The sequence below is a fragment of the Rhea americana genome, unplaced genomic scaffold (genome assembly GCF_003343005.1).
Source record: "Rhea americana isolate MKP2758 unplaced genomic scaffold, rheAme1 scaffold_493, whole genome shotgun sequence".
Taxonomy (NCBI): domain Eukaryota; kingdom Metazoa; phylum Chordata; class Aves; order Rheiformes; family Rheidae; genus Rhea; species Rhea americana.
The window spans coordinates 41,892-65,164 of NW_028186638.1; the positions used below are offsets into that span (position 1 = coordinate 41,892).

Genomic DNA, 23,273 nt, shown 5'->3' on the forward strand with positions numbered 1-23,273 from the left:
GCGGCGGGGCCGGGCCGGGCCGGGCGGGTCTCCCCCGCTGTAACGCGGCCTCCCGTGCGCGCTGCAGACCGGCGCCGTGAGCATGGTGTACACGCAGTCGGAGATCCTGCAGAGGGAGGTCTACCTCTTCGAGCGCATCGACTCCTTCAACAGGGAGGCCATGAAGCACTTGAAAGCCATCTGCTTCCTGCGGCCCACCAAGGTAACGCGGCCGCGGCGGCGCGGCCGGCCCCGAGGCGCGGGCCGGAGCGCGGGCCGCGGGCCGCTCAGTCACTCTGCCCTGCCTGCTTCTGCTTCCGTGCAGGAGAACGTGGAGCACCTCATCCAGGAGCTGCGCCGGCCCAAGTACAGCAGCTATTTTATTTGTAAGTCTGTTCCATTTTGCCCAGTCAGTTACACTGTCCTGTCCCGTCAGGGGCTGATTTGGTGACGAGCGGAAAATACTGCTGTGAGACATTTGCTGAAATGTTTTTGAAGCTGATCAGGAGGTTTTGTCAGTTCTGTTATAATACACTCAAGTCTGATTTAAGCAATGTGGAAAACGCACAAATTCTAGTTTTTATGTTACTTAGCTCACCAGTCAGATCCTTCTAGCAAAGCGCTTTATCTTCTGTGTATATAGAAGTTAAAATAATTAAACTAAAAGAACTTTCTTTACACCATAACTATATATTAAYCTGATACAGGTTGTTCCAGAAAATTTCTGGGWTTTTAAAGCATCATGTTACTTCATMAGCATGAAGGAAAGCTAATGCTGGGGGCAAAGCGCCTTCTATTAGAAGGAAAACTGAGATGCACAGGATGAGAGACCAGCCCAAATCTTGAAGTAATCAACATTGGAGACAGTATTAGAATAGTCTTCACATCCCAGTATTGGACTAAACCTGCTGCACARCATCTTTTAATATGTGGCATAACAGGCAGGTGTTTTTCATGTGCCGTGTTCATGCCACAGAATATTATGTAGTTTTGGAAATTAAGCAGAATAGCTATAGCTAGTTTTGTGTTCAAGTCTGGCCCTCTAGGAAAGGCACCACGCATGCTCCCATTCTGTTAGATTCTGGCAAATGAACCTAAGTGGCCTCTAGATGTCATTGTGGATCTGCAGGAATGCTGTGCAGGAGGAGCAAAGCTGCCCTCTTGGGAACGAGGGGATACAGGTTTGGGAAGGGTGGTGGTGACCTAATGTAAATAAACACAGCAGTGCCTGCGAGCTTCAGCAGAGATGTAGGTGCCACTGTGCTAAGCAATTTAATACCATCTTTTACCTTTATAAATCTACTGAGTGCAGTAGTATTGTGATGGTATTGCCTAACTGGGCACATGTCAGGTCAGGGAGAGGGTAAGAGAACTCTGTCYTTGCTGGTACTGCTGGGTCCTACTGCGTGTGGAATCCATGGTCTCCATTGCACGCATTGATCCTGTGCTGCAGTCATATACTAGATATGAGCACCAGAGGCAGCAAGTTGGAGCGGGAATTAGTTCTGAGTAGCAGYATAAAGTAGCAATCAGATTATAATGCCTGCATAATTATTGCAGATGTAAAGTCAAATGATCCCTGTTGCAATATGCTCCTGTTCCAGCGGAAAATCTGGTCATCTTGTTCTGTGATTTTCTTGTGTTACATGTTACTCTGAGGCTGACTATTCTTTCACTGTTGTTTTCTTTCAGATTTCAGTAATGTGATCAGTAAGAGTGATGTCAAGTCATTAGCTGAGGCTGATGAACAGGAAGTTGTGGCAGAAGTTCAGGTGAATTTTGAATGCCTTAAACAGATCTCCTCRTCTGAAAGCAGCAGCAAAGCGAATGTACAAGTTAACTAATTCAGGTGTGGCTATGAGAGGCCTGCCTGGAATTCTCRAACAGTGTGCAGAAACACTGTGCAACAGTCTAGGAGTGGAAGCAAAGAGGACTGTACCCTTGCCCTCTGGTTGCCGGAGCTTCTGCTGGTATTGTTAGCGTCTGTGTTTCAGCAAGGCTGCTGCTTTTCATCTGTGGTATTGACATAGAGCTACATATGCAAAAAATAAACACAGCGGAAATTGGCAGTGGAGTTGTCAGCAGAAGCATAGGGATTTGCGAGGCTAGGCATGGAGGAAGGAGGAATGATCAGATTCAGTGGCTCTGTGCATTGCTTAGGATTTTAGCGTTAATGTTGCTGATGTTGGAACGCTTACTCTTGTAGGCTGAATAAGGGTTGGCAAGACACTTAACTGTATTTGCTTTCGCTTGTTGGCAGGAGTTCTATGGAGATTACATTGCAGTGAATCCACACGTTTTTTCTCTCAACCTCTTGGGCTGCTGCCAGGTATGAAAAAAGCTAATGCTCCTCCAGGGCCTTGTTTTATAGTTAATAGAGAGACCAGTAGCCATAACAAACTGGACACTGCGTTGGGTTGCCCACAGGCAGATTGCTGTTTACAGTCCATAAGGTGGTGGCTGATCCTTAAAAAGACTTGGCAAGGAGAGGTGCATTGGGGAATCCGGATTGTGGCCTTTGGTGTACCTGCTCCTTCAGTCAACCTACGATCTGCCTATAAAGAAACAAGACTTTTATCTAAGAGAGAGTTCAGGGATGGTGTATCCATATTAGATGCACTCTTTCCGTTTTAGGGTCGCAACTGGGATCCGGCGCAGCTGTCCAGAACAACTCAAGGGCTGACTGCTCTGCTTTTGTCTCTGAAGAAATGCCCCATGATTCGGTACCAGCTCTCCTCTGAGCCAGCAAAGAGGCTTGCTGAATGCGTGAAGGTATAGTAAGACCTTATTGTGATGTGAAATGAGTTCGACAGTGTACTTAMATTGTGTTTAATCTTTTTAAACATTGCTGCATTTGAGAGAAATATCCTTCTTCAGAGGTCTGCCATTGATTGATTACATGGCTTTAGGCAGGTCACATCCCTTKTCTTTGCCTGCTCCCAACCTGTAAAAGAGATCAAGACCCTTATTTCTTGGGATTATCAGAAATGTCATTAGATTTCCTGATGCCTTTTGAGAGTAGGTATTATTTCTTCATTAGCAAAGTAGACCAAGATAGCAGCACAACTTATTTTTTCACCAGCTCTTTACTTCTTGTTCACCTGAATCCCAACTAAAACAAAACTTTTTCCAGGTGTACGTAAGATCAAGTGGCTTTTTTTCCTTTCCTCAACAGCAAGTAATCACTAAAGAGTATGAGCTGTTTGACTTCCGGCGCACTGAGGTTCCTCCTTTACTTCTTATTCTGGACCGATCTGATGATGCTATTACCCCACTGCTGAACCAGGTGAATCATCTCACAATTGTGCAAGGGGCTGGAGACAGGAATGCGGTTCTGGCAGTGCACAGAGCCATGTGACAGTAGGAACAATTTGGAGTTCACCACCTGGCAGGGCATGTTTGTGTTTTAAAGGTAAAAAGTAACCCCCTCCTTTCTTATGTTTTTTAAATCCCTCTCTGATCTGTGGCCTGATTTTCAGACTGTTGAGGATGGATTGTTCTGGCTTCAGTGGAAGATGTAGCCAGCGTTCTGGAAAATCRGGCTACTTACACTTCTGTAAAATATACTTAACATTTAGCGTCCTTGTGTCTTGGCAGTGTCTTTTTCCAGAGTTTATTTGTAAAGGCTGTTTGGCAGCACATTTACACATTTATTGAGTGACCTTGCACTCATCTATTTCTCTCTCTGTGTTATCGATGGGTGGAAGTATTTACAATGTAGATGTTGGGATGTTTTTCTTTGCTGCATTGTAGCTGTATTGCAGATTCTGGCATCAGTGTTATTTGTCTTCTTTCATTTCTGTGGGGATGCTCAGACACAAGTCAGTCTGGTGATTAGGTAATGGCTGGAATTGCGGCTGGGCTACCTCAGAACAGCAGCCAGGGCTTCTGTAATGCTGGTGACATAGTAGCTAGTGCTGGTACTTGTATGTTAGAGTGATCTGACAGTCAGAAGCCCACACCAGCTCAGGCTTGGTGTGTAGAGTTGAGGACTGCACTCAGCACAGGGCACTGAAAACATTATCTGCTACATAGAGATTTCCTACCCAGAAAGGAGATTCAGATGAACACAAATGGAGTGTCAGGCATGTCAGCACTTTGATCAGCTTTCACTTTTCTCTGTAGATTAATATTAGTCTTCCCAGGATAAATATAGTAACTCCCTGATGTGCAGAAACCCTTCTACCGCTGCATGAGAAGCACAGGAGCATGTTGGAAATGATACAGTTTGTAACTGTGGAACCTCTGCTGCCAAAAATACATGTCACTTCATGGGCAGAGGAGGGGCAGATAATGTGGCAAATAGAACTGTTTGAACAGGAATATTAATCCCCATTACTTTACTTTTAGAGAGTCTTTTGAATGTAAGTAAGCGTTCTGGAATCAGGATGGTTTTCCTGTGTGTTTGTACAGCACTCCTCAGAATGGGATGCCCATCTGATTATACACGAATGAAGTAATACTTATTATAACATTCTGGCAAAGGTTGAGGGACACGCTTAGAATCTGCTGTGTGTTGCTAGAGGAGCGTAGACAGATTTTGTCTGAGTCAACCTGAAATCCATTATTTTTTCAGTGTTGTTTGTTCTATKACTGAAATCATCATCTCCCTTTTTCTTTCATCATCCTTGTTAGTGGACGTACCAGGCTATGGTTCATGAACTGCTGGGGATTAACAACAACCGTATTGACCTCTCTCGGGTACCCGGGATAAGCAAGGATCTCCGAGAAGTGGTTCTGTCTGCCGAGAATGACGAGTTCTACGCCAACGTAGGTGTCTGTGTTCTGTTGTAGGAATCTTCCTGAGTAGCTGAATTGGGGGATCCAGTTCCATTCTTGGTTCTGCCACGGAACTGAATGACTGAGAAAGGATCTTTCCAAGATTTGGAGCATCAGAGTGATGCTGTACTGTATAGCTTATGCAGGTGATGAAAAACAGTATAACTCAAACAGCATCTGAGGTGGATTAATGTGTCCTTTTTATAGTTTTAAATAAATCCAGGAGTAATCGSAGAGTTGCTTGTTCAAGCCGGGGGGGTCTCAGGCAAATGATATGCAATGGAACTTCAGTGTTTTGGGCACAGAGAGTACGACTTTGTTTCCAGTTACGTCAAGACTCATAGTGGAGTGCTTTCTCTTAGATCCTTGTTTTGTTCCGTGCAGAATATGTACCTGAACTTTGCAGAGATTGGCAGTAACATCAAAAATCTTATGGAGGATTTCCAGAGAAGGAAGCCTAAGGAGCAGCAGAAACTGGAATCCATAGCAGATATGAAGGTACAGAGAATGTATGCATAACTGACTGGACTTCTGAAAGCTCGTCCATCGCAGTATAGCTGCTCCTGTCTGTACATTAGCAGCCTGTGGTACAGGTACTAACAGCTGCGACCTCTTTGTGGAGCAAGAACCTCCTTTTTGCATTGTACTCGTACGGTTTAGGGGAGAGATACCTTCTTTACTGAAGACTACACCCTTTGATAGGCCATTCTGCATTGCTGCAGAGTAGTCTGCAAGCCTGCTTGTTCTCACTGCTCTCTGAGCTGCTGCTTAGAGCTTGCTGGAATCCAGAACACTACAATTGAATCAGTAAGCTCTAGTTTAAGCACTTAGCTTAACCCAATATGACTGCACTGACTCTGCATCTGAGCTGGGTCACTTGGCAGCAGCTCAGAGCACAGGCTGTTAACTCAGTCTGTGCTCAAGATCTAAAGAATCATGGCAACGTTTGTGTGCAGACTTCCTGTTTCATTTTARGAGTAAATAAAAATTACATCCCTTCCAAAAATCTCCTTATAACTGGATAATCCTGTGGGCTTCTGGGACAGATGTAGCTGATCAATAGGCTTTCACTGATGCAGGTTGTTGGATGTGTGCAAATTAGTGATAAATTGTATAAGCTGTCTCTTACTGTCTCTCGCTTTTATTTTAAAGAGCTATTGGGTTTGTTTTCCCTGTTGCAGGCATTTGTGGAGAATTACCCKCAGTTCAAGAAGATGTCGGGCACGGTATCAAAGCATGTGACAGTGGTGGGAGAGCTCTCCCGACTGGTTGGTGAGCGGAACCTGTTGGAGGTGTCTGAAGTTGAGCAGGAACTGGCCTGTCAGAATGACCATTCCAGTGCYCTCCAGGTACCTCAGGCTCAAAACCTAACCTTGATCCTTTGTCTCTTTCCGGATGGTTTGATCCTGCAAATTCCTCTGTTGATGAAACCTTAATACTGAAGATTGATGGGAGTTCTGCATGCAGATATCCCGCAGGGTTGGGACACTGTATGTTAGAATTGCTCTTCTCGTAGCCGTTCAGTTCAGATGGGGATGAATCATAGTTAATAACTGGCTTGAGAAGCATCTTTGCAATGTCTGTCTTTACATTTCACAATACAACATTCCTTCATTGTATGCAGTCAGTTGCTTCTGGCAAGCTGCCTGCGCAGCCATCACTAGAACAAAACTTGGACCCCTGTGTAGCAGCTTGTTGTATTTGTTGAGGAGGGGAAAAAAATGGAATCCATGAAATTGTCTAAACCACACAGTTCTTTCTGGTGGTGGCTTTTACTTTTTTTTTCCCCTCTTTTTTTTAAGAAACAGTGAAAAGCCTCTTAGATAAAGGATTTCTTTGGCAAAGAGGACTCAAAAAGACTAAAAGAGACGTCTGTTGTAGCTGGGTGTAGACTGAAGTTTTGACCCCATAATGGCATGTTGGATTCCATGACCTGACCTAGTATCTGACAGTATGTCAATAATGATGAATTATGGCTGCTGACTATTCAGAGAATATAGCAGTTTTGCAGAGAATGACTGTATTATGACAGAGTTCAACCAGCAACTCAATATTAAAAATCCGTTCCTTACTTTTTTATAGCTAAAATAGAAGCTACACCATGTGATGGCCTCCTTTACTAAATACTAGAGAGGCACTTTGACTATGGCATCTTCAGCAGATTTGAAATACATTTCTTCCTTGCCTGTGTTATTCTGTGCTCTGAGTGGGTGGCTACATGATCATATTAGCTCTTCAAGTATTGTAATCTATTGCCAGATCCTGAGCTGATGTGAATTAGTATAGGCCTGTTGAAGTCATTGCAACTATATCTACATGTGAGCTCAGGAATGGTTCAATAGCTTATATTTGGTAGAATTTAGATGAGTAAGTTCTGAAGTGGAATTGTAGCCATAAAATGCATTTGCTGAAGACAATTTCTGAGGTCCCTTGCCTTATCATTGCTTCTAGATCAAGCTTATGCAAATTAAAAGTCAAATACTGGATTTGTAAACTCGCTGTCAGCCCATCATGTGTGCGCTATGATCTGTTATCTGTGACGTTACAGGCAGAGATTCTGCTAAGGACTCAGCACAGAACATGAGTGTTGAAACTTGAGTGCTTGGCACTGGAGACCATTTGCGAAAATGTTGGCCTTGTTTTCTGGCTTTATGAAATTATCTYGGATTCACTGAAGAAGGGCATGATGTGAACTTCCAGGGATGATGCAGTTGYACTATGAGCGCCACAGTTAAGAGAATAAGTGGCAGAGCTGGAAATGGGATAGAGATACAGGCAGGTCAGCCCCTGCCGAGTTCTCTACTGTCATGGCTAGGTTGTTAGTAGATTCTTGCCTTGGTGCTGATTCAGATCTTAGTCTGCACTAACTAGGTATATCTGCAGTTCTTACAGCACAAAAGCTGCTTGCAGTTTGCTTACAGCCACATGCCTAAAGGGCTGTGTTGTATTTCTAACAACTGAGACCTACTGGAAAACATGTAGCAGCTAGAAAATAAATGCAAAACTAGGAGACTGGTATCTTGCTACATGAGAGATTGGTATCTCTRTAGCTGCACCGCCCCAGGCTGTTCSCTCTTGCAGTCTCCTAATGGTAGTGAAGGGGAAGGGCCGCAGAAGCAATGAAGAATAAGCCAGTGCACGAAATAAAGGCAGAATTGTTCTCCCCTGATGTAACTTCAGCAATTGTTAATTTCTTCRGTGGCCTAGGGCCCCTGAGTACAGCACATTTTGGTTATTCTTTTCCTGGTCTCTTATTAATCCTGACATTGTACATGAGCCTTGAGAGATGAATGGGAGGTTTTGAATCCCATCTCCTTAGATGGACAATAGCTTTTCTGTTTTACTCGTTTCCAGCTTATGTAGTCATTGCCTCTGTGATGCTAGCACAGGATCGAAAATCTTGCAAGCAGCATCTCTGTGGGACTCTGTCCATGTCCTTACAGGTGAAGTTCTAACTTTACCAAAGTCCGTGGTAAAACTCCTGCTGATCCCCCTCAAAGCCAGGGTTTTACCCTGTATTTATTTTTATGACTAGTCTGCATCAGCTAAACAAGTTACAGCAGATACAGCTGAATCAGCTGGGTAAATAATAACTGTTTCACAACACTGTGTACAACACTGCTAACTGAGTGTTTCCATGTTGCCTATTTGCATTAGGAGGGTGAGAGCATCTTGCAAAGCCACCCTGGGATTCTGTGGAGTGCTTGAAGGTCGTGTACATTTACAGAGTAGAAAAAATCCTGGCTGGTTCTGTTTCTTTCTTGGAACTGCCATGTTTTCTGCCTCCAATTGTAAAATTGGCAGCTYTTCTGCTCCCTTGCATTTGAGCTAAGACAAGCCATTTTGCTTTAATGTTCAGCACAGGGAGAATCTCAGACTTTGCTGTGTCCTAAAGCATCTGTCCAACCCTAACCAGATGTCTGTAAGCACATTCAGCAGTTGATGCTTGTTCTTTGAGCTCCATCCCAAAGCAGAGAGTTAAGAAGCTTATTACTCCCATTGCTCACCTAAGCTACCAGCTTGGCTCTAGTGTTTGTTCTGTTAACGCCGTTATCTCAACTGTATGACTTTACACAATGACTGCAAGGTTGCAGAGAGGAAATAAATACTTTTGTTGTAAGGACAAGGAGTAGCACTTACGTGGCCAATTGTCAAATTAGACAGGCAGTTATATCCTGCCTAAAATCCTTAGAGGGTAAATGGCCTGCATCAGGGATTCTGAAACTTGTCTGGAAATGGTSTCTACTTTAATAAGCAGACTTTTGGGAAGATGCACCCTTTATATTTACAATCGTATTGTGGTCTCTTCACCAGCRGAAGTAATGATCTGCAAATTAGAAGTAAATAACTATAGCTTGCTTGTTTTACTTCCARTGCAGTAATCTTTCTTTTCCTTTTCATGCTTTAATCCCTTGACACTTGCTGCTCCACTTCTCATATCCAAAGATTATGAGACTTTGCTGCTTCTGCCCCACACCTTTCAAAAGGAAAAAAAAATGTATGTTTTTGCTAGCTGTTTTTCCTGGCCAGTCTATATAATGTTGGAACCTGTGGGCCAGCTTCAGCCTTGCCCAGGTTCAAAAGGGAAGGGTAGAGGTTAAAAGTTCCTACAAGTGCCTCCTGATGCTTCCATTCAGGCGGCGCTGCTGGATGGGCTCAGGTTAGCGTGAGCACRTTATGGAGAGTGAAGAATAGACAACAGAGTTGGGCTGTGAATTCCTAACTTCATGAGGAGATCCAAAAGCAACTTGCAGTCCGTTGTGCTCCGGTAAACCCAATGCTAGWGCACATAAGCTGGGCTCTGTTGCTGTGCTTATGACACAGTTTAATTCCCTTGTATTCCTCCTGTATGCAGTTTTGTTGCTAGGCAATGGGCTTGATACTAGCCTGTACTATTGCTCCAGAACTGGAGGTTCAGTGTGCTCTGAAGGCCTCTTCATTTAAAACTACCCTCTACCTTGTTTCAGAACGTGCGGCGTCTCCTGCAGAATCCCAAGGTGACAGAATTTGATGCCACTCGGCTGGTGATGCTTTATGCCCTGCACTATGAGCGACACAGCAGCAACAGCCTGCCAGGGCTGATGACAGATCTCAAGAACAGGGGTGTGTCAGAGAAATATCGAAAGGTAATTGCAACATTTCTCCTACTGCATGAATGAGTGGGACAGGAGGGCAAAGAGGTGGAAAATCATCATTAACTGAGGTAAGCTGCCTGTTGCTTGCTTTCGTTAGTTTAGCACAATGCTTTTTWGTGGAATAGCACCACACCTTGCAGAAAGGAACCCTGAGCTTGACTGGGGCTTGCGGATGTTACTTTAAAGGCATAACTAATTACTTAATTTCCCTTTCTAAAATCAATGTATAATGAAGGATTGAACAAAGCAGAGATGGCARACATGCCAGAAGTCTGCTAGAGCTGGTATACAACTTATAAACAAGGGCCTCGAACCTGTCTCCTTTCTCCTTCCCCTTTTCCTCTCCACCCACCCCCTTCCCCCAGCTCCTGCTGYTGCTGAATAGGCAATAGTTGCAGCAAGGGACTTCAGGAGACTGTAAAAGGAGCTTGGCTAGGAGGGAGAGGCAGTGCTTGGCAAGTGTACTGAGCAGCTGGAGAGGAGGTGGAGAAACAGAGTGATGTCACATTGTATGAAAGATTTGCTATCACTGCAACAGACTATGGAAATGAAAGCCCCTCTTCTTATGCAGGCAGCGTCACGGCAGACTGACTTGCTTGGTGTGTACAGGGAATGKTTCTCCTCTTGCTCCTTGCCTCCCTCTGTACTGCGTTGTATGCTTGGTGTTGATCTCCTTGACCCTTTGGTCATTGTTTCAGTACCTCCGTTGAGCCTAAAGGGACAATAACTCCCTGCAGGCTGGTTTCCCAGGTTAATAGGATTYTGTTCTTGCCTCTTTCTGTACAGCTAGTGTCTGCTGTTGTGGAATATGGAGGGAAACGGGTCCGGGGCAGTGACCTGTTCAGTCCCAAGGATGCTGTAGCCATCACCAAACAATTCTTCAAAGGACTGAAGGTATGAGTCTGCCATGGATGAAATAATGATAGCTCCAGTCCAAATTACAGCAATGGAGCAGGGCTCACATGCACTGCAGTGCCATGTTTATTGGCTTTCACAGATTTAATAGTAAGTGCACTAGCAATTTAGGGCATAATTCTAATCGAAGACGATGGAAGTTGGTTGCTGAAAAGCACCTTTAAATCTGAACTTCAGTGATTAACACTTGTATCTAGTTACTTGCTGTAGCTCTTTGAATGTGGCAGTGCTGATCTTTTCTCTAAGCCTCCTACCTCGCTGTATTAGTTCATAACAAGAGCTTCTTTTGCGCTCTAGGGCGTTGAGAATGTGTATACGCAACACCAGCCTCTCCTTCAAGAAACACTAGATCAGCTTATCAAAGGAAAACTCAAGGACAGCCAGTACCCCTACCTGGGTCCCAACACCCTCCGTGACAGGTATGTGGGGACTTTCAGGGCAGAGTTTGAAAGTGAAATGTAGCTGCTCTCCCCAGTTCTGCTGCTCAGGTTGATTTTTGCCCATTGGTGAACAAAACTTAGGCTTTTCAGAGAAATATCTTGATTGTGTGGGTCTTTTTTTACTGTCAAATAGGTGTAAGAGAGAGGGCTATTAAGCCTAAAGCAGCATTCTCTTCTGTGTGTTCAATCCCAGCCAAGACACGGCATTTCCATTGTAAGAGCTTAGGTAAAGGATAAAGCCATTGCACCAAACTGCCAGGATGTTCACATGATGGATATTCACCATGCCCCCTAACTTCATTCCATGCCATCTGGCGTTTATTTGTAGAGAACCAAAAATAGTTCAACTGCTAGCTCTCCCTTCTGAGCCAGTTACTATTTCTGATGAGAATGGGATCTTGCTGAATATGGTTAATAACTGTAATTGAGAAGAGCTCTGGCTGTCTGGTTCTAGCTGACTTTGCTGGAGCTATGCTAATCTGTTGTCAATGAAGTCATTAAAGATAAGTATGGGCCACAGAATGAGGGCACAGAATCAGCAGAGAAAATATACGAGTTCTCCTTTAGTGGCATTTTGTACAAGTCACTCCTTTCTTCAGTTCCTCAGTTTCCTTTCTGCAAATCAAGCTTCTGCAGCAAGTTGTTTGGGTGTTTCTTATTCCCCCTAGTGGTAGTCTCCTTAGAGCAGAAGAACCTGTTATTGTTAGTAACTTGCTAGCTTTGCTTCTTTTTGAAGGTCTGTGATGAGGCCATCACAGTGATTCTCCACATCTTCTCAAATGTTCATAAATGGTCTAGGGCTCTGTGGAAGATGTTTCACTTGCAGTATTAGAACAATCATTATTCCCTTCACACGCTGCATATTATTGGCTTTTTATCAGCCACTGCCACATTTTTAGTGAGGCAGAAAATAAATGCAAGGTAGTAATTCTCAGCAAATGAGGCAGCTGTTGCTGAGCAGTTTGGGTTAAATTAAAACTGCAAACTCATTTGGAGCAGGAGAGAAGTAGCCTTGAGAACCAAGGTTCAGAAATGTCAAATGAGTGGGAGGGGTAGAAGCATGTCAAAGAGGGATCATTCATCTCTCTAGCTTTCTTTGAGATGCATGCACACACTGCTGCGTTCTCTTCCTTCCTTAGCCCTGCCTTGGGGCGTTGTGATCTGTCTGATAAAAGCGAAAATGTATTTCATAACAGGGAGGCGTCCAAATTCCATGCCAGGCTGACAGCAGGGTACATTAATCATTTTATTTATGAATAAGAAAAGAATTATAGTCATACAAGAGCCAATTTGTTTGTGTATGTCCCTGCATACCAGAAAATATCCGCCTTACTCCAGATTTTCCCCTTAAAAATAAAATGGTGTATTTTGGACAGGAGGGATGGGTGGTGTTAATAGACATGAAAAATCAAGGCCTTTCACAATAGATACAACTCTTTCTCCATGAAGCAGTCCCCAGCCTTGCCCTGGAGAAACCAGCTTTTGACTGAGATTGACTTCAGCCTCTATGTCCAACATCTTGGACCCACAAAAAAGAGATGGAATTTGTATTAKATCTGTAATGAGGCCTGCAAAACAGCAGAAACTGCATCCTGGCATACCAGATTAGGGGTTGTTCTGAGCTAACTAGAAGCAAGAAGTCTTCTGACCTGCACGCTCTCTTTCAGTTCCCACTTAAATCTTCCTGAGCTATGTTTCCCTTATATTCCCCCTTAAGTGTTGTCCTCAAACGGGTACAGGAATCCACCCATGAGAATTCGTCTATAAAGAACATGCAAAGAATTTATTTAGGAGAGCATGAGAAGGATTTGATTTCTAACTTATAACTGAAGCAAAATGAAAGCTGGATGGAGGGAAATGGAGTTTCCTCCTTCCCTTTTACACCGCAGCTGCAGCCGTGTCTCTTAGTTAAAGAACATGAGTCTTGTGGTTTTGGTAAAACAGATCTCAAAAGACAAAAACAGAGCTGCTGAACTGATTTTTCTCTTTAACTACTTGGTCTTGCTTGGGATTGCCTTTCRCACCATGGTAGGGCCCAAAAGTGCTGCTGCTGGGTCAGAGTTCTGTGAAACTGTCCTAAATTTTGGCCTTCATTGGAGTGTTAGTGTTCAAAAGCACAAGGGTACATGATTATCGTAGTCGTTCATTAATAGGAGTGGTTAATCTTGTTGAGTTCAAGACACAGGAACTCTAGGAGTCAGAGGTTTGATAGCTTTGACAAAAAATAAGCATCTAAATAGCTTTGTATCTGGTCATTATTTGCTGCATAAAATGTGGGCTGCAGCTCTGTGCTCTCTCAGGAGTATGAATATTCAGTATCATGAAAATAAGGGCTCATCTAAAAATTKGTTTTAGTTTTCAGGTTTGGAAAAAAAATCCCACTTAATTTATTAATGGTTTAGCCCTATTGCCAAAAAATTGAGTGAGAAATTTAAATCTATTAATTTCACAAAACTTAGGAAGATAAATCACAGCCCAAGGCAAACTGGGCTATACGGTCTTGTTGCTTTCTGCTTTCAGAAGATGGTGTTACAGTGATTGGCAGGAGTTGAGCAGAAGGTCMGGGTGAAAGGCTTTGTATTTTTTGATCAAAGGGAGGCAGTTGCTTGAACAGCAAAGAATTTGAAAAGACTCTTTTTAACTATTTCTTTCTGTATTAAACATTACACTCTTGTGAGGGAGGAGAAGCTCATGGTCCAACTTCAGCTGTGAAAATTGGCAGCAGCAAGGGAAAGAGAATCTTTGCAAAGCACTGAGCAGGGTTCCTAGGAGAGAGCAATAAGCAATTCTACTTTCTTTTGCTTCTTCTCTGTTTCCTACTGTGTTAAATATCATCCTTTCCTGGTAAGCCATAAGCCTGCAGTCCCTTTCACCTTGCTGCTGGAATGTTCCAGCTAGAAAAGTTCCTAAAGCTTCATTGTATCGCCGTAGCCTGTGGGAGCCCCAGCTGTGTTGCGTGTGTACAAAATGCCTCCTGAGGCRTAGGCCATTCAYGCCTTAGCSAGGCTAAAGCCAAAACCTGCCCTTYGGGTGGGAGTTCTGCTTTGTTCGTGCTTTGACCTGGGAACTTCCTGAATGGGGAATTTGTCCCAGGCAGACCAACTTGGTCTCATTGAGCTGTCCTAAGATGGCCAGGGCCCACTTTTTTACAAAATAGATCTGTTGTAAACAGACCAGAAAGACAGCTCTGTCACAGTTACASTTCTTAAAACCAAACACTGCTTCTCCATATTTTGCATCAACCAGGCAACAGCCTATGAAATAGCAGTAGACAAATGCATACTGCTCCTTGTAGATTCAGATGGGATTTGGCACGTTCTGAGTCTCTCAGAAGTTACCATAATTAGTTACCTGCCTATTAAAAAATCCTGGAAAGTTACCTTGTTCAAAAGCCCATCAAAGCTTAAAAGACTTGGAGCATGAGAATCCACTGAAATCATCTAGTTTAGAGTAYTGTACACCATAAGGACTGGACTTGATTTTTTTCCTACTGACTTTTTGAAGAGAAAGTTTCTTTGGATTGCTTGAGGGGAGGAAGAATTTGGAACCAGCTGACCCCTTAGAAATGTCTATAGTTGACACACATCCAAAGGGATGGGTAAGGTATCTCCTTAGCAAAGAAAATAATCTCCTTTTTTGGAAGCATCAGCTTGCAGCATGTGTTGTGGAACCATTTGGCTCTATGCTCTGAGCTCACACATACTGCTGTAGACTGTATGGAAAGTGGAATTATTGCTAAATCATATATAGTATCTAGTGTTTAGTATGATTTGTGTTTTGTGAGCTTTTTTTTTAAGCCAAAACTCTTATGTCCTTGTTTGTTCAGAGTTGTTTCTTCTTCTCTGAAATGTTTGAGCATTTAGCTGTTAAACTGGTAGTTAACCCAAGGAGACAGCCACATCCACAAATTGTGTCCGAGGAGCACAACAGCTGGGGAGAGTGTTCCTGCAGACTGCTTTTCCACTAATCCTATAACAATCTTGGGGTTTCTTTCTATTCCAAAATTGCTTATTATTTGCCCATGATATAAACAATAATTCCCTGAGCACTTTATGAGAACACCAAGATCCCCTTGTTCTTTTTTGTGGCAATCTGCCTCTGCATGACTTAGCTAACTTCTGGTCAGTAAGAAATCTGCAGGGTAAATGCATGATACTTTGAGCAGTACACCTGAAGTGGGAGAGAGGTTATGCTTCTGCCCCCACTGCTCCGTACCAAGCCTAGTTTAATCCTCCAAGGAAGGCGGTACCAATATAAAAGCAAAAATGTGCATGTTCTGTGCCATACTCCTGATGCCAAACGATCACAACTGCAAGGGATATACAGGCAGAGGAGCATATTGTGTCCAAGCAGCAACTTTTCTTACCTGTGACACAATGTCTCAAAGGAATTACCAGTTTAGTTACAGCACAGGTTAGATATTGGCTCTCCTTTGCTAGGTCTGTTTGGGTTATCCTTTCTGAATTTATGTATTTGGGTATACTTTCTCTGAGAACTGATAGTGGCTTATCAGATTACTTCACTGCTGTGCCTCCCTTTCCCTTTGATTTCCATCCCCAAAAGACTCGGGCACATTTGCATCTGGTTTCCGGAGGAGTATGTCTGAGCTGGCTGTAGCTGAAAAGACAAGGTACAGCGGTATTCTGTCCTCCCAGGCTTGCTCAGTGACTTGCGTTGTTGTAGGGTGCAAAAAGCTTCGTCTGCCTTAGTGTGATGTTTGAACCTGCACAGTCTGAATGTGCAGTTGCTATATATAACCTGCTTATCTTAAGGCTGCAGTGCAGAAGATTTCACAGCCTGTTCCTGTTCCTGTTCAGGGGACACAGTGTAGCTCTTCAGGGAGAGATCAGTACGCAGAATCCTGGGTCTCTGGAAACGACGTGAAGGCGGCACAGGCTGTTGCTGAAATCCTGAGGGCAGCATTGCTTGTACCRCTGCCCCTGACTGGAAGGGCCAAATCGTCCACAGGGTTAAATTGGCCGCTGTGTCTAGAAGAGCACAAGCATAGAGCACCTAATACAGCACGTTCTAATACTGCTGACTTCTCTACAAAGGGTTCTGTCCTGACTGAGCCTTGTTCCTTCCAAGGAAGCTATAAACTGCAGTTGGAAGTCTTTGCCATAGATGATAATAGTTGCCAAGGATAACAAATTGTATAGTGCATGCAGAAGAGATGTATTGAATGCAGCAACTTTTTTGTTGTTGAATTAGCAATGCTGTGCCTCACCAGGGGGTTTGCCTGAAATGATGGGCTCCCTGGTTCCRGGCTGTAATATTCCCTCTCCACTTCACTGAGACTACCTGCATGTTCTAAAACATCTCTGAAGTCTCCTTTTGTGTGTTCAAATCATGGTATCCAGAACTAACCCAAACTTTCAGGACAGACTTAAGATTTGGAAGATTACTGGTAACAAAGATCACTTTGTGAAAGAGTGTGTGTTGATCGTTTCTATTAATTGTTCTTACCTTTTTGCATGCTCTCCAGGAGCAGGGAAGCAGTAGTGTTGGTTTGATGGCAGATGTTCTTGTTCTGAGCCAGTGTCTCGTTCTGATAGTGGAAGCAGTTTTGCTCTTGGCTGTATTGTCTGTTCAGGGGTACCAAAAGAGAAGACCTGAATGTTCATCGTTCTGATGCGAGTGTTGCTCCTCTGGACAGTAACAAGTGTCGACRGCTTTGCAGGTTGGCTTCTCAGCAGGGAGTAACTAGTGCCATAGAGTCTAGGTGCATCCTGGGGTCATCCCTGTCTCATGGTCCATTTGCTTTGTCACTGATCCAGAGCCTGCACAGACAGCGTAGATGAATGCCTGCTGTTTTGACTACTGCAGCAAGCAGCTGTATCCTAATAGAAGTACTTGGGTGCAGAGCAGAGATTAGTTTTGAGACCGTAACAGAAAGTTAATTGTGTCGGGACTTGACTGTTCTCCAGAGTGGAAGGCTCTGACTCGAGCAGCGGATGTTACATAGTTGACAGAATGTGATCCAGACCTTTTTGCTGTGGATCTTGCAAAAATTGTTCTCTCCTCTTCTAAATGGCGGCAAAGCTGATTTCTGGGCTGCAAGGGCRTTCTGCTATCCCTAAGAGCAAAAAATTAAGTGATTGGGGGAGGAGGGTAMAAGGAAGGTGCAGCCTTCCTTTGAAAGCAGAATATGCGGGGCATATGTCTGCTTTTGTATTTTGTCAGATGAAGGTTCTTCTCTCCCTCCTTCCCCCTCGTGCTACTTGTCTGTAAAATCCTGCATTCCTAGGCTGCTTAGGGAATGTAACCTCAGGCGTAAACCTATGCAAAAATCCCACCAGTTCTGTAATCAAACATGAAAACTGCAGCTGATCCACGCTCTTCAAGCCAAGCCCAAGAGGTCTGAAGCGCCACTGTTGTCCTCGTTTGACTCCTAAATTGATCTTAATTTAACAGCCGCAGCAGTGTCTCGATCATGCATTAAACATTGGTGGATGTGTCATGGTGGAGCTCCACAGGGATACAGCGTGTGGGTGTTGCTAAGGAGGCTTTTAAGGACCGTTAGCATGTTGTGTAAATGTTTAGGAYAGACAGTGTTTCAAAAGTGATTTAATGGGCTACACGTTTCTGTCAGTCTTGAGCCTAAGCCATCGTAGAAATGCGACGTGGTCCGGGGAGGGAAATCAGCTAGATGGTTACCTCAGTCCTTGTGACTGGCACAGGACTTACCTGTATGTTTTTCTGATCTAGTTTCAACATTTGCATCTTTATTGCAGGCCCCAAGATATTATTGTGTTTATCATTGGAGGAGCAACATATGAAGAGGCACTGACTGTCTATAACCTTAACCGCACCAACCCAGGGGTCCGGATCATCCTCGGTGGTACCACAATCCACAACACAAAAAGGTAATAACCTTATTCTTTACTGTGGAATCTGTGTATATAAAGCTGCTGACACGAGTGTGACTTGCGATGCCTGAGGGGTCTTTCTCACCCAGCAAATCACAGAAATATATGTAAATGGTCTGAGCCCAGGTCTGCTCATTATGGCTGAGGGACATATTATCAAGCTGAAGTTTTAATGTGCATTTCACTGAATTCAGGGGCAGGGAAGTAGGTGTGTATGGGAGGGAAGTAGATGTGTATGGCTTTTTCCTGCTTATAATTCACCACACACACACTAACATGAGTGAGAAGCCAATGCAGCACACAGGAGTTCAAAACTGACTATGGTCTCATGGCTCCTGTTGGAGCAACTGCATTTGATACCAGTGAAGTTAACGTACCTATGATTAGAACGGAGTTCTATGATTAAACTGCTAGCAGGCTCTCTGCCGCCCACAAGCCTGCAGAGTATTGGCTCTGACTTTCGCGTTGCTCCCTGGAGAAAGGAGCTTATCGTATTGGTTTGCTGTACACACCAAGTTACCTTCTTTGGGAGGCCAACCATTTGTAAAGGCGTAATCCCTCCATGAGCTCAGCATGCCAGGGAGCACTGACCATTCTGAGCTACACTGATTTCCTAGGCCGCTGTCCCTGAAATGTTCCAGGCAGCTGAAAAGGGCTAGTGCCAGGCAACGCTGACGGTATTTCACTTCCCCTGCACTGAGCTGAAAGAGCCATTGGGCGTCAGGTTCCCCTCTGGGATTTATAGCGAGGTGGAAAGCTTTGCTGTGATCAGCCAAAAATTCTATCAATACAGAATGCCAGGTTTATTTCCTATGAAATGCCTTGTTTATAAGTGCAAATAATGTTTCCTGAACTCAGATTATTCAACTGAGTATCTGTGCACAGGTGAATATTTAGACCACGTATTAGGATTGTTTCCTCTCAGCATGCCTTGTTGCTAGCCAAGCAAAGAACCATGAATTCTTTCAATACTTCCCCTGCTTCTCTTCAGCATGCTGTTCTCTCCCCTTTCATAAAGATGTTGTGGCCAGGAGCCGATCGGTTGATCGGAAAGAGGGTAACGTCAGGAATGTGACAGGTGACTCACGTCTCTCCCATGTGTTGCAGCAGGAAATGTGGTGAAATCTAAATCCTGGGAGAGCCCCTGGAGTTGTCCAGCAGCTGCTCTGAGCTTACAGGGAGCGTCCTGCTCTAAGCTGCGATGGAAGGAGAGCTTCAACCTTACCAAGCAGAAATGCAGACAAAATACAGTCCTTCAACAGGAAGGAGAAGTTATCATTTTCACCATTCAGGATGAAGTTTTAAGAGCTGATTAAGCTCTTAAGGCCCTGGTGAGGCCTCATCTCGAGCACTGTGTCCAGTTCTGGGCTCCCCAGTACAAGAGAGACATGGAGCTACTGGAGAGAGTCCAGCGTAGGGCTACATGGATGATCAGAGGGCTGGAGCACCTGCCCTATGAGGAACGGCTGCGAGAGCTGGGCCTCTTCAGCCTGGGGAAGAGAAGATGGAGGGGGGATCTGATCAATGTGTACAAGTACCTSAAGGGAGGGTGTCAAGGGGACGGGGACAAACTCTCTTCAGTTGTCCCATGTGACAGGACAAGAGGCAATGGGCAGAAATTGAAGCACAGGAAGTTCCACCTGAACGTGAGGGGCAATTTCTTCCCTGTGAGAGTGACGGAGCACTGGACCAGGCTGCCCAGAGAGGTTGTGGAGTCTCCCTCTCTGGAGATCTTCAAGGCYCGCCTGGATGCAACCCTGTCTAATGTGCTCTAGGTGACCCTGCTAAGCAGGGGGGTTGGACTAGATGATCTCCAGAGGTCCCTTCCAACCTTACTGATTCTATGATTCTATGAAGAGCTTTGGGTGCCTCAACAACTTTAAAGGAAAAAAAAAAAAAAAAAAACCTCTCTCCTTAAGTTCAGGAAACTCAATCTTAACACCACAGGCTTTGTAAGCCAGAAATACAGCTGTCAAGCACTTCCTTGATCTCAGTTACTGACAGGTGGACTCAAGCGTAGTGCATAGGCTAAACTCTGGGTTGCTTTTCTGGCCATGTAGATGCACTGCTCTTGCATTAAAAAGTCCAGTGTGATACTTCAAAGTCCCTGCAGTTTTGTCCTTCCTTTTCTTGCCTATAAGGGACCTTCAGGTTGCAAAGCTGCCTACACCCAAGCAGTAACAATTATCTTGTGAGGCAGTCCAGTGGCTCCTATCATCACTCGCTCAGAAAAAAATGCCCAACCTTCCGCACAAATTCACAGTGCCCTCTCTGAAATTCGGCCTTTTCTCTAGCTTAATATCAGATGAGTGGAAAGCTCCTGAACTGGTGCCACTCCAGAAGCAAATTGCTTTTATGAACTAGGTTACAAAGGCAAATCTGTATTAGCCTACATATCGACCAATTCCTGCACAAATTGCCCAGCTTCCTTAACCTTCTGCTTTACAAAGTAGCCTTTGAACTAAATCCTGTTTTAGCCAGGCCTACAAATAGTGTTTAAAAAAAAAGAAAAGAGAGAGAGAAAAAGGAAATATCAAACATATTAGCTGCTTTTTGACTGAGGAGCAGAAAGAAAGTTGTTGAGTTGTTGTCAAGTAAGTTGTCATCTTGCAAGGATGCAATCAAAGCTGGTTCATACTTAACCTGATGTCCACTCTGACTTCCTAGTCTACCCTTTTTGAGGCTGATTTTGACATCTACCAAGAAGTCTGTGTCAGACTTTTAACAGCATCTGTGCTGTGAGCCTAGATGGTACTGTCACACCACACTAAATACAAATAACAGAGTAACTGATATGGAGATCTTAGGGAAAGTATAGTTTTCACACCATATTGGAGGTTGAGACCTGCCCTGAAAGTGGATCTGTGTAGTTGATTCAACAAAAACTGTCATGGAGGGGACAGAGCAAACTTACTGGCAGCATTTTGAGTAGGAGAAGGAAAGCAGGAGGGTGGCTGGTAGACAGCGCGTGAGGACGGACAGTATCAGCTGTAGCATTTGCAGCTCTACTCTGACCTATGAGGCAACTTTCTCCTTTGCCTCTTCGCACCATGAGGTCTTTTAGCAGAGACTGTCTGTTGCTTTTGCAGTATGAAATGCAAAATTTGTAGCTACACTGTTGGGCTCCACTTCTTAGATTTGTGCCCATAATGAGTAACATTAGCTAGTTAGGGCTTCTACCGTGACTAGGTTTTGGCGCAGTCTCTGAATTATTTACAGAAAAACTAGGATACTGTATCAGAATTTGCATTTCAAAGAATGAAGTTAAAAAAAATAGAAGGAGGRGGGGAAGGCTGTTGCTTTTGAAGAGCTGGCTACTACAAGGTCCTGTCTGGGAACTCTGGGTTGAGGACTGTCAAGGTTCTCATTCTAAAAATAGCAATGTCCCAAATAATTTGCTTTTCCCRGGTGGTTTGACTAAGTTTTCCTTAAGGATGAAAGGCCACATTGGTAATAAACAACTAGAACTTTCCTGGAGAATATTCCAAGGGAAGGTTGGCCTGCTTCGCTCCTGTGCAGAGAGGAAGAGCGGCAYGTACAGCAGAGCAAGCTGACTCACTTAGGATACCTGAGAAATGAAGAAAAGTTTCCTGTCAACTGTGTGTTGACAAAGTGCACGAGGATCATGTTTTTTTCAGCAAACACATCCAAGGTGTCTAATGTGAGGAAACCTAGATTTTATTGCATCCTAACTCCTCTGGTAATCCACTGGCCTTCCTTTAATGAACTGTTGCTTATTTCTGCTGGATTAGGGTTGATATCTCACAATAAACAAGGAGATTTTTATATTAATGCTCTGAGCAGCCCATGTAAGCACTCTAATCCTGAGCTTTCATTGTTCTTACCACTCCAACTTAAATTGTGATCAACAGCTGTGTTTATAGAGTGGGGGATGGCTTAAGGGATATCCATTCTGCTTTTTTTTTTTAACAAAGCAGGAGACAAACAAGCCTCTGGAGCTGGTTATGTTGCTAGTTACATATTTGTAGGGAAGCTTATCTGTTTAAGAGACCATCTGCATTGTCCAGTGAATATGCTCTAAGTAGATGCTTTAAAGTGGGGATGACAAATACTCTTTTATGCATYATTTTCTGTTTGCAAAGAAAGTCTCAAAGTGGGCCCAGTATGTACTTGTTTAAAATTTCTTCATGCTACACAGTGGTGTCAAGGAGAATTTGGTCCTATTGGTCTTTATGGATTTATATCTGCATATATGCAAAATATGGGCAGGCACTGAATGATGATGCTCACACTCTGAAGTAAGGCATGTAGTCTGAGGGACTCCTTATAAATAAACTGGGCTGCAGAGGCTCTATTGTTGGAGCTTATTCTCCTAACTAAAAAAWTCCCAGTGTTTTACAAGATATGCAAAGATGTTTGTTCCTTGCCTTCCTTCGTACTCTTCTAAACCCGAATGATCTGCATWGTGCGCCCTTTCCTTAGCCGCTTTCTTAACATCACCCATGGATAGGTCAGTGAGTGAGAGGGCTGCTGATGTGGCTTGGGTCTTCTATTCTCAGGTATGGGACTGCAACCAAGGGTTGTGAGAATAAATGCATTAAAGCATTTGGAATGCTGAAAAAGTTAAGTGATGAAAGCCAGGGAAATGCTCTTTGATTTTTTTGTCTGGAACTGTGTGTGCTTGGTTTTGCTGCAGCCCAGGCCTTAAATCTGGCCCATCTCAGTTTGCTTGGATTCTTTTTTTTTTTTTCCCTGCTCCCATTAACAGGCAACGCTCTCCCGGCTGAGTACATGAGGGCATGAGGATATGCATTTGTTAAAGCTTTGAATCCTTTGAGAAACGCCAGCAGGCTGGAAAAAGTCTGTTGTTGTCAAGGAATTTTCAGTGTTTTTCTAATCAGACCAGATTGGCTGCCTCTATTACTTTTGAAATTTTGGCAGCTCTACTAAAAATACTTCTATTATGACTTGATTATCAAAAAGGTAAAAGAGCCTTCCCAGACGTGTTTTCCCGCATGAAGAATGTAGGCAACAACTCGCTGCAGAACTGTGCCCAATGTATGAGAACTGAAATGCCACATCTGTCCACTTAATGAAATTCTTCTGTCATGGACTCAGGTTGAAGGTTAYGTTTCCAGCAATTCCTTTGCATCTGTCCATCAGTAGAATCAATAAATGAAGACCTGAGTGTAGAG

At 43.9% G+C, this 23,273-nt stretch overlaps 1 protein-coding gene across 2 annotated transcripts in view; it reads left to right on the plus strand.

Moving 5' to 3' along the window:
• The first annotated feature begins 67 nt into the window (after positions 1 to 67).
• VPS45 (vacuolar protein sorting 45 homolog) overlaps positions 68 to 23,273 on the plus strand; it is a 28,426-nt gene continuing 5,220 nt past the window's right edge. Inside the window, exons 1-14 of one of the 2 annotated variants that reach the window (XM_085317266.1) lie at positions 68 to 202; positions 305 to 365; positions 1,672 to 1,751; positions 2,240 to 2,308; positions 2,614 to 2,751; positions 3,155 to 3,265; positions 4,615 to 4,749; positions 5,143 to 5,256; positions 5,940 to 6,107; positions 9,726 to 9,884; positions 10,680 to 10,787; positions 11,106 to 11,227; positions 17,983 to 18,114; positions 19,225 to 20,220. In XM_085317266.1, the coding sequence (XP_085173392.1) occupies positions 83 to 202; positions 305 to 365; positions 1,672 to 1,751; positions 2,240 to 2,308; positions 2,614 to 2,751; positions 3,155 to 3,265; positions 4,615 to 4,749; positions 5,143 to 5,256; positions 5,940 to 6,107; positions 9,726 to 9,884; positions 10,680 to 10,787; positions 11,106 to 11,227; positions 17,983 to 18,114; positions 19,225 to 19,246 (1,539 nt within the window). In that variant the 5' untranslated portion in view covers positions 68 to 82 and the 3' untranslated portion in view covers positions 19,247 to 20,220. Of the gene's footprint in view, positions 203 to 304; positions 366 to 1,671; positions 1,752 to 2,239; positions 2,309 to 2,613; positions 2,752 to 3,154; positions 3,266 to 4,614; positions 4,750 to 5,142; positions 5,257 to 5,939; positions 6,108 to 9,725; positions 9,885 to 10,679; positions 10,788 to 11,105; positions 11,228 to 17,982; positions 18,115 to 19,224; positions 20,221 to 23,273 lie in introns of those variants that run through there. The other variant, XM_085317265.1, reaches the window with a different exon arrangement.